At 36.3% G+C, this 13,696-nt stretch overlaps 1 protein-coding gene across 2 annotated transcripts in view; it reads right to left on the reverse strand.

The window, feature by feature from the left end:
* CDH9 (cadherin 9) overlaps positions 1-13,696 on the reverse strand; it is a 71,367-nt gene that overhangs the window by 16,440 nt on the left and 41,231 nt on the right. Inside the window, exons 3-5 of one of the 2 annotated variants that reach the window (XM_050890691.1) lie at positions 7,679-7,798; positions 5,204-5,371; positions 1,157-1,344 (exon numbers count right to left, since the gene is read on the reverse strand). In XM_050890691.1, coding sequence (XP_050746648.1) covers positions 1,157-1,344; positions 5,204-5,371; positions 7,679-7,798 — 476 coding nt within the window. The remainder of the gene's footprint in view (positions 1-1,156; positions 1,345-5,203; positions 5,372-7,678; positions 7,799-13,696) is intronic. The other variant, XM_050890692.1, reaches the window with a different exon arrangement.

Genomic DNA, 13,696 nt, shown 5'->3' on the forward strand with positions numbered 1-13,696 from the left:
TTGTTCTAAGTATAAGAAAAATAAGGAGTATTATAGGGCAGCAAGGCAATTATCCATCTGCCTAGGACTTGTTCAGATTCCTGGAAAACCAGGAGGGGTCAATCTATAGAAAAATAGAAAGAGAGAAAGAAACAGGGAAGTTGGACTTTATCTACAAGTAGAAGTTGCTAAAGGTCTTATTTGTCTCATCTCATTGGTAGGAACAAGAACAATTATCCCAGCTCTTAAATGCTCTCTGTCCTATTTCCTTTTTCCTTACTCCTCCCCCATTACCGTCTACCCTTGCCTATTTTGCATCAGGATCAACCCAGACCTGTCCCTGGCCTCCATGTTCCAAAGTGAAAAGAAAAACTATGAAGTCGGATTTCCAATCTATGTGACATTTATATTATGCATATCCATATATGTATATATACGTTCATATGTGCACACATATACATACATGCACATAAATATACATATGTTTCCAAATATAAGTGTATAGATCTATATTATACATATATGTAGATATCAATTAACTGTTACTGATATGTTCAGTAAGAGTATAACCGAAAATAATGTTCGGAGTTTAACAGTCTGAACACTAAAAAGCAACCAATAAATCTGTCAGAGAAGGTATTTTGAATTAAATTTCTCCCATGTCTTTGCTCTTTGGACTTCCATTGACATAATATGTAACAACTTAAGTTTTACCAGGGTTGGACTTAAACCAAGACAGATTTTAGGTACTGGAGATACCTGACTGTTGGACAGAGAGGGACAGTTTAGCCTTGGAGGTGTAAGTTCATCAAACTTCAGGTGAGCCTCCAACCCTTGTGAGCCTTACTGCAGCATTCAGCTGACAAATCCCACTGTGAACTGAACCCCTCCAGGTTTTCACAGCCCTAATTTGAAAATACTGTGTGTGAGAGTATATATATTGAACAGACAGCAGCCACTGGAATATTGCTTTATGTGAAGTGACATGCCAGTAAATTTCCCTCGAGACTTGAAAATAACAGATATCTGCTGAAGAAAGAGAAGAACAAAACTAATACAACAACTCCTTGGCAGCCTGACCCCTTGTGAGATCTACCCTCCCTCCCCCTGGAAAAAGAAACATAATCGTAACACCTGGAGAGCTAAGTACATATAAAAGAGAGGAGAAAAAATAAACCTTTTTGACAGTTATAATCCCTTCCTGTGTGTCCTTGTCAGTGACGATATCAAACATGTCTGATCCATCCCCATTGGAGATGCTATACTCAATCTCTGCATTTTCACCCACATCAGGGTCATTGGCTTTAATTCTGCCAAGAGGAGTCCCAGGTGGTGCAGACTCGGGAGAGCTGAACTGGTACGTGCCTGGAAGAGTGAAATCAAGCATTTATTGTTTTGAGAAGCTTTGTTCTTCTGAATAATAAACATCTTCAATTTCACCTGGATTTTTTAAGTAACTTGAAGTTTGAAACACTTTAAGAAAAATGCTGTTATTCATCATACTAAAGTTTAAAACAGGGTTTAGAGTTGATTGACAAACTGTCACAAAAATTCCAAGTGATTCTTCAAAGCCATTTATAGTGCTTTTATAGTTTTTTTCTTTTTTTTTTTTTTTTTTGTTCTTCAGCTATAAGGAACAAAGAAGCTCAACAGTAAGGCACCAGTTCTAATCTTGATTATTTAACAGTATATATATTTTTTTTTCCCCTCAGTTTTCTAGAAATGTTCCCAGATATATTTAGAAGTAGTAGGGGATTTTGTTTTGTTTTCTCAAGGCACAAGAGTTGTAGAAACCAGTGTAGAATTTGGAAAGAGACTAAAATAGAATAGGCTTTTTTTTAATTCTTTTGAAAAATATATTCAAGATTTGTAGGTGTTCTGTGTTGAAGTAATTCATTCAACCGTTATTGGTAATACATACTAAAGAGTCATGGTAAAGAGCATTTGGATACATGTTCATGTTAATTGCTAGAGTTAATTGAAATGCAGATACATTCAGATTTTCTTTAATTTACTCTGCATATACTTTTTGTGCTCTTTTAATGGTTGGTTTCATTTAATGTTTTTATAATCAGGGTTTGCTAGAAAGAATTCTGATTACATAGACACTTTAATCTTGCCTATGTGTATGAAAAGTGAATTTATATGTATTTTCTGACAACATTTGCAATAAAAATCTAACTATAAAGACATACTGTTGCAGAAAAAGTATTAATCAGATGGTTTTCTTGACCAGTCAGAACTAGACAATGAAAACCTTTCATCACTAGCAAGACACAAATGTTTCTAAATCAGTATTTTCAGTTATTTGCTACCAAGAAAATGTAAAAAAAATTCTAATATATTCAGCATTGTACACGTGACATTCCAGAATCTTATGTTTCTTTTGATCTGTTTTCTCATGTAAATTAATATTAATTTACTGAGCGAAGTAGTAGCATTGGAAAAATACCTTAAGAGTCTGACAAAATTAGCACCTGATAATATGCACAATCCTTATTTGAAGGGTCCAATAAGAACCTGTATAAATTGTATTGACTTGTAGTGAAATACAATCAGGTATCTTTCTTGCAACTAGCCTATTTCTTATTTTTACATGTCCTTTGCTTTCTTTTAAGACACTTAAAGGGTCTTGAAGGTTCCTTTTAAGTACAAGGAATATACCAAACATCCGACTGCTGAATGAGTTTCCATCCCCAACTGTACAGACTAAGTACAAAAGAGTGTCACTGCAAATACTTTACATTTATATAGATGTGTAACAAAATGGAAGTTAATGCTTGATGCTAAATTGTATTTGCTGTTACAAATTCAAGGTTGTAAGTGAAAACTCAGCAGTAGACTGTTTGGCTGCAATCCACACAGACTAAAATACATATTATTCCCTTAAACCAGGCTGAAAATGGGATGAAAGTTAGGATTCCTGGCAGCTAAAGCATAAGTTTGAAGGCTTGCTCAAATTCAAGGGTTTGGCAGGTGAGCCAGAAATACTATAAGAACAAATTTAATCATGCTACTTATGAGTTCTTCCAGAATAAATAGCTCCCTTGAGTGCCTTTGCATCTTAAAGCATTCCTTATTTTTGTGGTGCTGTGTGAGTGCTACACAGTTTCGGCATGCGAGATGGCTAATTTGGTTTAGAGTACAATTGAATTCAAAATGTGTAAGATTTTCATTATGGTGCCATTTAAATTCAGTTTAGGCCTATGTCTTTTAACTGTCCAGGATTCCTTTCAGGAAACAAAAAACCCCAGAAAATCTGTTCCTTCTTAATGCAGTCTGAACAAACAGTACTTTACAGTGCACTCTGCCATTTTCCTTTCTTCTGTCCCTGTAAGAAATTAATCTTTAGTTCTTCAATATCTTGACATTAACTCCTGTTGCTTGCATTTGCAATTCACCCTCTGCTTTGGGCCACATTTTCACTTATTGTTGCTTCACATAAGAGAAAATGGAAGATAATTGTTTTTGGAAGGAGCAGACTTCCAGAACTAGATAGTTCTTTGAAGGTATGCCCCTCTTCATAACTATCTCAGAAGAAATCAAAACCTCCAGATGTTTCTCTATGTTTGATTTCCCAGGAAGTGTTGAAAACCACCCTGCTGAGGAGAAAGAAAATGAGAGAGAAGGGTCATCAGCAAAATGAATATTGCACCATGGAATAGATCCCACAGCAGATCTTCTATAGCCTACCCAACGTGTTTCAGTGATGTTCAAAGTAGAAAGCTACAGAGAATATTGTATGAGGCATCAAATTGTGTACATTTCTCTATAATTAAGTACCAGATGCAAAGCTTACTGAAATAATCAGAACTTCCATAGACTTCAGACTTCAGCTAATCTTGAAAGAAGAGCATCATAAGGAACAAAGGTTAAGGAGTCTGAAAAAATCTAAGTTATTTTGCAGTTCTATGCACTCTTCATTCTTTATTTTTTTTAATTTAATTTAATTTAATTCAATGACAAAGCTTACAATGCAATGTGCTACACTGCATTCTAATTTAGGTTCAAGAATTCCTATTTGCCAAAATATTATGAGCTATATCATGCTATACAGTTTAAGCAGTATCCCCTCCTGAAGTCAAACAGAAAGATTGGTTAAAAATTGCTGTTTGAGTTTGCCATGTAAAGGTGATTCTCAGCAAGTAAACTCTGAGTGTGAATTCAAATTATATTTTCTTTATAAGGACTGCAGTACTTCCCCTCCCCTCTCTTTTTAAAAAGCAATCTGTTATCATAAATAGAGATAAAAAAAGTTATATGCAATTTCAAGAATCCTTTTTCCCATACTGTCAGAGTTTTCTAATATTTTAAAAAATCTGTTCTAGGTTGACCTGTTTATACTGTTCTGAGTGTACTTATTGCCATGGTACTGAAGTGCTTTTCAAGTTTCTTCAAGTCCAGGAGAGTGTTTTCTAAATCAGCTCTGTTTGTTCAGTCCTTGGTGAATCTGTAAAGAGAGCCAGTCGGTTCCCTAATCAGTGCCAACAAGCGATTCAAATTTTAAAATGTGGACATTTTTCCAGTAGGCACGGAACTGAGGCTGTAAATTTCTTCTATCTGCAGTCTATCAAACAGTTATCAGACACTGATTATAACAATTTGGGATTGGATTTAAACCAGTGGCCTAGGATGAAAGGATCTGTAGTACACTACTGTGAAGCTTTCTGTGTTGTGCAGCTTTCTGTTTGCCATTTTTTATTCCACAGAGATATTTTATAAAACTTAATTGTGTCAAGCTGGTCTAGATAATCAAAATCACTCAACATCAAGAGCTGAACACAGATTACAAGTACCTAAACCAAATGCTTAGACTTCCAGCAGAGCATACCACCTGACCAACTCTGCCTGTGCAAGGTGGTACGTTAGAAAATTTCCTGACCTATTTGCTTGCCTAAACATGTGGAACTAAAAGTGTATCCAAAAACTGAACCCAGATTTCAAGTCCCTGCGGTTAGCCTAGGTTATTGTTACAGCTCACATTCCTGTAAGCAGAGTAAGAATGGGAAGTAAGTTTATCGTTCTAAGAAAAATTTTGCTATTAAAAAAACAGAGGCAGAGATTCCCGTTTGCCTTAATAATGTTGCAACGTAAACAGACACAGCAGTGGGCCAGTATTTATACTAAGAAAAGGGAGAAAAAAAGAAGATCCCAGATGATGACAGTGAAACAGTTGATTTTAGAGAGGTTCTTTGGAAAACAACAGCTATTAGATGTTCCATACTCTGGGGGAAGCGAGGTGGATTGTCGTTGACGTCAGTCAGTGTGATGTTCACGGTGGTGGTCCCTGATAGTCCTCCCATCTGACCTCCCATGTCTTTGGCCTGGATAACCACTTGATACTGTTCCTTGTTTTCTCTGCTCATGTCAGGTAAAGCAGTCTTGATTAAGCCTTGGAGAAGAGAGAAAAAGAAGAGACAGAGAGGTGAAGGAGAAGAAGCACCATCCACTTTAATCTCGGAATTTTTAAATGGATTCATGTAAGATATACTGTGCAGATGTTAATCCATAGCAATCAAAACAAGGTGTATGGCAATAAGCTTTTCAATCTATGGCTAATTTAATGTGATTTTAAGAAAAAAGATAAATAAATGTAACAGAGACATTATTCATTGTTTGTGATGTGCTAAATGAATCTAATTATTCTTTCAATGACAAAAATATAAATATATTTGTTGAGTTAATGAAGTTTTTCAGCTACTATCCCCAGTTATTATTTTAATGCATTATGTAATCTCCAGCCCTGGTGAGGTTTTGATATTATAGCACAAGGTTGAACTCTAACATGCCCTGGATTCATTCTTTTGGACTGTAATAGATCATAGATTTTAATGCCCAGTGATGGCCCCCATAAGTCAGCTAGGTCTATAGCTAATAAAAGAATTGGACAAGACTGTAAAATTAGTGCTGGAAAATCTTTTTGGGGTGTTCGATCTCAAGACTTTCATAAATGTAATTTAAATGTCTCAGACTCTTGTACAGCACACAAAAAGAGTAGGGACCTCAGGTGAGAAAACCAAAAATCCCATAGCCTGAAGAGTGAAGTGACCTCAATCCTCCTGGGATCCAAAGCCCAAAAGACCTTTTCATTAAAGTGGACACATACATGTTTTCTTTTAGAAAACCAAGCTTTTTTTTTTGTATTATTTAGAAGGTTGGTGGCTTTGCAAGGTTGAAGTGATGAGAGCTTTGTCTTGTGAAGTGGGAGAATTTAAACTCAGTGCCCTTTTTGGTTGGAGGATTCACACCCCTGCCTTTCCTTTCTCAGAAGGCGGCTCTCATTACAAGCTCAGCTTGATAGGGAAGCTGTTCTATTATGCAAAAAAAAAAAAACCCAAAACTGGAAAACTCCTACTCCTAGAAAGAGAGTGCAACAAAGAAAAAAAAAACCCTGTAACCTAGTGGTTATGCCATTTATGTCTGATTCCGATTACCAGGTTCTGATTACCGTACCTAGGCTTGTTAATATATGTAACATTAAAAAGCAAATTGGATGAAAATAGAAGATAATCCCAGAACCAAAGACGAAAGCCCAGGTCTCCCCTGAACCATCTGCCTGCCTAACCGCCTGCTGCCATCAGTTAATGACTGTGTGGTACTGGTCCTGTTTCCCTGCTCATGCCTGGTAAAGGTGTTTTAAGTAGGGGATTGGAGAAAAGAGAAAAAGGAGAGAGAGAGAAAAAGGTGGAAAAAACCCAAACACTTTAATCCTAGGCAAAATCGTTATGCTCCCTTTTAAAACTGTAGCCATGTGACTCTTATCTTTTTGATATGATGCCCTTGCTGTATTTAAAAAAGAAATTGTTTCAAAAGGAAATTAGCCATCATCTGAGCATGCTCAATAGTTCAGAAGCTTCAAGGATTATGGGCACAATTGCACTTAAATTCTGGATTCTCAAACCAGAACAATTTTGATAACATGCAGGAACAAGCTAGTGCAATGCCTGCTAAGTCTTACGTGCATTAGGATTAGGTATCTGGAGGGGAGGAGAGTGTTGTTATTTGTTTCTTTTTTGAACCCCAATTTTGGATTATAGATATCCAAAGTTCACACAAGTTTTTCTTCTTTGTGTCTGTCTCTTATCTGATTTCCTGCAAAACAGTGAAAAGGGCTTCCATTCATGCTTTACAGCTTGAAAGCATTAATGCTTCTTGCTTCAATTCTAATACCTGTTGGAATCAGAGTACAGTTTCGAAAAGCATCTTGAGTTAAAAATTGTCAATGGTCAAGAATCTATCACAAACTTTTAGAAAGAATTAATTTATCTTTGGGTTTGCTTTTTTTTTTTACCTTATAATCTGAAATTGTCCAGCTTTTTTTTTCTTTTCTTAAGGACAAACAGATGAAATTCCCAGAAACTGGTGTAAAATAAGCTTTAATACTTTCATGATTCTTCGGACCCCTTACAATATTCTACACCTTTTCTGAACTGTTGACCTTTACAGTTAACAGTCGTCTTCCAGAAGTCTTATTCATACCAAGTAAAGCAGTTCTTCTTCTGCAATAATATTATTTTAACAAAAAAATTGCATACTTTTATTGTGATTCCACTTTCCATTTAGAAAAAGTGTATCAGCTCCGTGTCAAGTCATATGATGCCATACACCTGTTCCAATATTTAAATGCAAGTGAAAAGTGTCTTGATCCCTGCATCCTGTCTCTGTCATTGCAAAAAGCAAGACTGAATGAATTGCTAACCTGTTTCTGGATCCACTGAGAAATATGGCTGTCCCTGGAGGATGCTGTACACCACTTTGGCGCTGTTTCCATAGTTGGCATCATCAGCATCTGTGGCTGTCACTTGAATAACAGATGTACCTAAATGGGTACCAAACAAGGAAGCAGCTGATTTTAAGAAGGCACCTACTTCTTGTAGAACGCATACAGTTGTTTTGGTATTGAATTCAGTAAAAAATCAAACAGCATCTGGTGGACAAATCCAGTGTTATCCTACCCAAGCAAACAGTAAAATAAAGTCTCATCTTCCTCATGACTAAAACTAAAATCATTATCACTTAAGATTCATGCTTCAGTTAAACATGAGTAAATGCATAGGGATTGACAAGTCTTTGAAACTCAACACAGCATTAGGTTTTTTTCATGATCAAACAGGTTTGAAGATTGTTCTCTGATAATAACGTGACCTCATTTGAAATAGTTCACTTAAAAGGTAGGTAGCTGCTGTGTGAAAAGTACCATTATGACTCTTAAGTTTGGCTTAATCAGTAAATTAACCTAAAGCAAATTTCCCCATACTCATTTTTTGCTTAGATGACAACATCCAAATATCTGAAGTCAGACTGAATAAAAGATTTTGTCTTATCCTAACCAATTTTGAAGATGCTTTTAAAAAATTAGCTTGGTTTTGCAATAAGAAAATCTGTGTTTCTTTTCTCTCTTGATCAAAGTTATCCACCTATTTGGCAAATAATTGCCATTAAACGATAACTACATTTTTTCAGTATTCACTTATTTTGCATGAAAATGGCTTACCAATGTCCTGTGATCACAATGAGGAGAATATAGGCTATATGGGATTAAGAGCACTGTCAGCCAATACATTTGGTGTAGTTTATGGATTAGAAGCAAATGAAAGCTTCTGTAAAGTCTTTCTTATAAGATATATAAAAAGACAAAACTGTTCTTCACAAGCTTTTATTTCTAAGCAATTTTCAAGATGTCAGGATACATTTTGCTAACACAATCTAGAGCTGACAAATGTCTGGATAAATGCAGGCAGTCCAATAGCTAGAAGTGTAGAGTTCCTTAACTCCTTGCCAAGGGCAGAAGGCACACTGAAAAGCAGCTCTTTACCCTATTTTTGCGTGGGTATTTTTTATGTATCTCATACATAAAAATCTCTTTCCCTATAAGAAAAAGGTCTGGTGAGCACTGTCCACTTAAGTGGTATCATTTCCTATTCCTTTTTTTCTCCACCTTCAGCCTCTCTAGATTGAAGTTCACCCAGATAAGTTGCAGTTGAATATCTGTCTTGACTATGAATTTAGAAGATGCTCATTTACCTGTGACTAATGGAATTGAAATGAATCATCTCTACTATCGCTCTTCAGTGTATACAAGGGATTGGGGAAAGTAGCAATCCAGAGTAATCAAAAGAGATTTATGAAAGCATGTTATTATGACGTGCTGTTAGATGCATCTATTTTCTCATAGTACGTAATACCGCTTCACACATAATAATTTTACCTACATAATAGTAACAATTCCCACTATTTCAGGTTATCCAAACAGCATGACAAGAGGGGAGGAATACTTCTTTCTCTGCAACAAATGAGCAGAGCAAAGTTGCAAAAATGCTTTGCCACAGTTCATCAAACTCTGAAAAGGATTTTTGCCATCAGCAATCTAGATTACTTTTTGCCTGGTTAAACAGTTAGAGGTCATCTGCGTGCCAAGCTGAGCTGTAAAGATAATCCTGGAGAAGTGAATATTTAAGGACAATTTTATCACTAACAATGTCCGGCAGAACTGCTCATCTGGACAAAAAATGAAGACAGTTTTTTGAGAAATGTAAAGTTCCATGAGTCCTATCTGCTTTCAAAAAAGCAAATAAGTTAAATGCCATGCCTCCTCAAAACTAACAGGGAAAGGAGAGTCAGTATCACTTACTAGCCTATAAAAAATGTAAAAGTCATCAGTAGAATCATATGTTTATACTGTGTGCCACTGTAGCATCTAGAAGTTAAGAATCAAGGGAAATGTATACGTCCATCCCACCCTTCCCCCCAAAAAACCCAAAATATCTTCATCAGGAAAACTTACTGCTATGGCCTCCTGATCTAGGCACTCTCTTGGGACTGACACAGAAGTTTAAGTATGGTCATAACAACTGAATGCACATTAACTTTCTTTTCCTAGCGTACTGTTTTGATGAAAAAAAGAATGCTGAAGGCTGTTTTGAGAATGATTTTTTAATTTTTTTTTAAGAAAGGCATTACAGAGCTCAGGGCAGTCTTTGGGAAATTTCTGTCTTTGTCGCATTGGAATTTATATCTTTGTTTCCTGAGGCTCAAGTGCCATATAACTATGGTTGCTGAGGAGAGTACAGAAGCTGTAACTCTACAGAAGCTTTGAATGTCACTACCAGATAATTCAAGTGGATCTTATATAGAATGAGATCTCATTATAGTTTGCAAAATATCAATGTTTTCTTTTATTTGTTGAATTTTGTAGAGTGGTGAAAAAATAGTGTTATAACAGCTGCTGCTTCCTAGTAAACTAATAGCACAATCATGAAAAATTATTAACAAAAGTATGTCCTCAGAAAATGTATTGTCAGCATGCAGTTCCCTCTCTTCTCTGCCAACAGTCTGCTGTGTCATAAAGGAGGATCCTCATGGACGATAGGCAATGCTTGTGCAGCTTTTTTTAAGAGGAAAGAAACTTTTCTTAGATTTTGGGGTCTGAAATTAAACCAGGAAAGGCAGTGAAATAAAGGAACTCAGCACTAATTACAAAGTAATTGGTAAAGAGGCAAAACCAGTTTGGATCTTTTTAATTAAAGACAACTATGCCCTATCCTCACCCCCACCTGGATGGTACCCACAGAATGTGGATGTATTTATTCATTTGTTTATTTATAGTCTAGATTACCTCACAAGCAGCCTTTTGCCCACATTTTTCAGCAGAAGTCAGCATGATTTAAAGTACAAATCAGGCTGCTAGGTTAGAAATTAGAAGCTTTCTGAGATACTTCCACAGCTGCCAACGTGAGCAGGAATGAAAGAGTGAAGTAGAGTCTGGGAAGAACTGGGGGTGAGCAGAAGGTGTTTTAGCTTTTGTCTTTGTTTCTCACCATCCAACTCTATTTTTAATGGGCAATAAATTAAATTAATTTTCCCAAGTCGAGTCTGTTTTGCCCCTGATGATAATCTCCCTGTTTTTATTCAACCCATGAGCTTTTCCATCTTATTTTCTCCCCCTGTCTTGTTGAGGAGGAGGAGTGAGAGAGCAGCTGGGTGAGCCTCTGGCAGCTGGCCAAGATCAAACACATCACACGAGCAAACTAGCGTGAAAGATGACAGAGAAAATGTGAGAATGACTACAATAGCCGTCTAAGGAGTGATAACATCACTTTTCTGCAAAACAAAGTGAACTTCAACCCAATCCTACCCAACAAGCCTATCCCATCTGAGGATGGGAACTAAATCTCAGACTTCTCAAGAGCTATGTCTTATTTTCTTTTCCTTTCTTTTTTCTTTTTTTTTAAATTTGTTTTGTTTTGTTTAGTTTGATGAATTCTCAATATTTCTTTCACACAGCTTGCAGATTGTTTTGTTGGCTTTGTCTCTCAAAGATTTTCTCTATGTCTGCATACAATAAGCAAGGAATAGCGGTTTGCTGAATGTGTTGAATTTGCCAAGCTTTATGAGTGCTATAGAATCAGCATTATTTTTTTTTTCCTTTTCTTCTTTGCTTAGATGTACATTTGAGTCTGGAAGCTTAAGCACATTGACAACATATCTGTGATACATGGGGTCCTAATGTAAGGGTAGAAAAATGCAGAAGGATAACTGTGAAGATAACCAGAGAAAAGACAAATCTAGACTAAATCTGTGTGAGTAGTGTCTTTGTGTGCGTGTGGTTGTGTGTGCATATGTATGCATGTATGTGCATGTAAGAAAACTGAATTAGAGAGAGCATCACTCCATATCTAGGACAGTATAACTCAGTGTCAGAACAGAGTCCCACTAACACAGATTTCCAGAACTCAAGAGGAGTAAGACATAAATTTGAAAAAGCATTTGAAATGAGAATGCTTTTCTGAATTATGTTTAAGATGCCTTCTATTTTTTTGTGCTATTCAGTCTTCGAAAGAGTCCCTCTGGTATAATTAGGTCTCCTAGCATGATACCAGAGTGCATTGCAAAGCTGAAGTAAATAGCCTGCAGAGATTGCTGTAGTGCAAAAGAGGTCTTCCACTAGATGAGATAGGCATGCATTTTGCTACCTTTTCATGTAAAGTCATACTCTTCAGCATGCAACTCTTGTTCCTACTTGGTTCCTTTGGTTGACATGAATTAAAACAGCTTCTGCCAGTCAGAAGAATATACCTATGTCTATTTGAAAATGCTATTTTTACTGATAACTTTTTCTGTAACCTTCATTTTGAACAGTAATCTCCAGCTTGGGTGAAGGAAATGAGCAGATTATGTTGTTAGCATAGTATGTTTCAAGATTCCACCTTGAATGTTGGATCAAAAAATGACAGATAGTGGTTGAAATATCATTCAGAACCATGACATTTCTTTTCCAGAGGGAATTCTGTAACCTCAAAATGCATTTTGAGTTTGCTGCTGACATTTTTTATAAATGTAGGATTTCAGATCAATTCAAATATTTGATTTTAAGAAAAAATTAGATGTTTGGTTTAGACTTTGGCCTTCTAATATAAAGTTTTCAAAAAGTAATTTGGAAACCAAAAAACCTGAAAATGCTGAAACAGAATGTTTTTTATATTATCAGACAGCCTCCTTTCTATTTTTTCTGAAGTCAACTTCCGTCAAAATTGGCATTTGTTGAAAAGTTTTGATTTTTACAGAGAACTTCTGTGTATGTGTATCTAGCTCTGTTTAAGAGAGAGCTCCACTCAAAGCAGAAAGGCTGTTTCATTTTCAGAAATAAAAGACCAGCTGGGGTAAGTGGAGAAGCAGGAAAGACTTTATTTCTCTAAAGGAGAAGCTCTTGTGCTTGCTTTCTGTTTTCAAGCACAATGACAACCTTCTGTTCTTCAAGTTTATTCACGGAGGGAAGATTTTAGAAGTAGATTACTTCTACAAGCTGAAAAGATTTGGGAGAGCTGTGGAAAACCTCTGGAGGCAAAATTAGGAATTTTGTTTGGCTAAAAGCCTAAAGAAGATAAGTGGACAGATAGTTTGCTCAGACAGCATGGCTCCAAGGATATTTTCGTGTGGACATACTATGGAGATGCCCCTGCTGAAGACATGAATGAAATTTTAAGTGAGCTACAGAAATATTGAGAGGTATTAAACCACTTTTGGTTTTGAGAGCAGGTTGTTCTCTCTGGATAGGAGTCTGTGCTTAGGCAACGAACTGGAGAAATTATGAACTAGGAGCAGTCATATGGCACTACCCAAGCCTAAAAAGTTTAGGAACATGTAGAATTCACCACCAAGGATCTCATTACCGTATCAGTTGGACTACATCACTTCAAACTGCTTTCTATACAAAGGGCAGGGCTAAATAAGGTTGAGATATAGCTCTTATGTTTTGACTGGAAGACAACTCTACCTAGAAAGCTGAAGGAATAAAGAACTGCAAAATGAACTTTGCTTTTTTGTACATGACCACAGTTTAGCAGAGATTTCACTAGACTGCTTTTTCTTTGATGCAGAAAAGGCCAGAAGGTTGGTAGCAAGAAAGATTTGTAAGAGCAAAGGAAAAGGAAGAGTAAAAGCAGAAAAGGAGCAAGTTTCAACAGGTAAATAGATAAATGATCCAAGCTAGAAGAGGAGTAAATGGGCATGACTGAGAAAAACAAATAAAGCCAACTTAGAACAAGTAAGGAACCTGAGGAACCAGACTCAAAGGAGCAATAACATGACACTGGACAATTAAGAAGGAACTTAAAATGTAGTTCAGCCATATATATTGAGCAGAAATCTATAAAAAATAAAAAAGAGAGGAGGCAAAAAGGTGGCATAAAATAGGAGATGCAATAGTTCATAAATTACA

Source organism: Gymnogyps californianus, chromosome 2 (genome assembly GCF_018139145.2).
Source record: "Gymnogyps californianus isolate 813 chromosome 2, ASM1813914v2, whole genome shotgun sequence".
NCBI classification, from domain to species: Eukaryota; Metazoa; Chordata; class Aves; order Accipitriformes; family Cathartidae; genus Gymnogyps; species Gymnogyps californianus.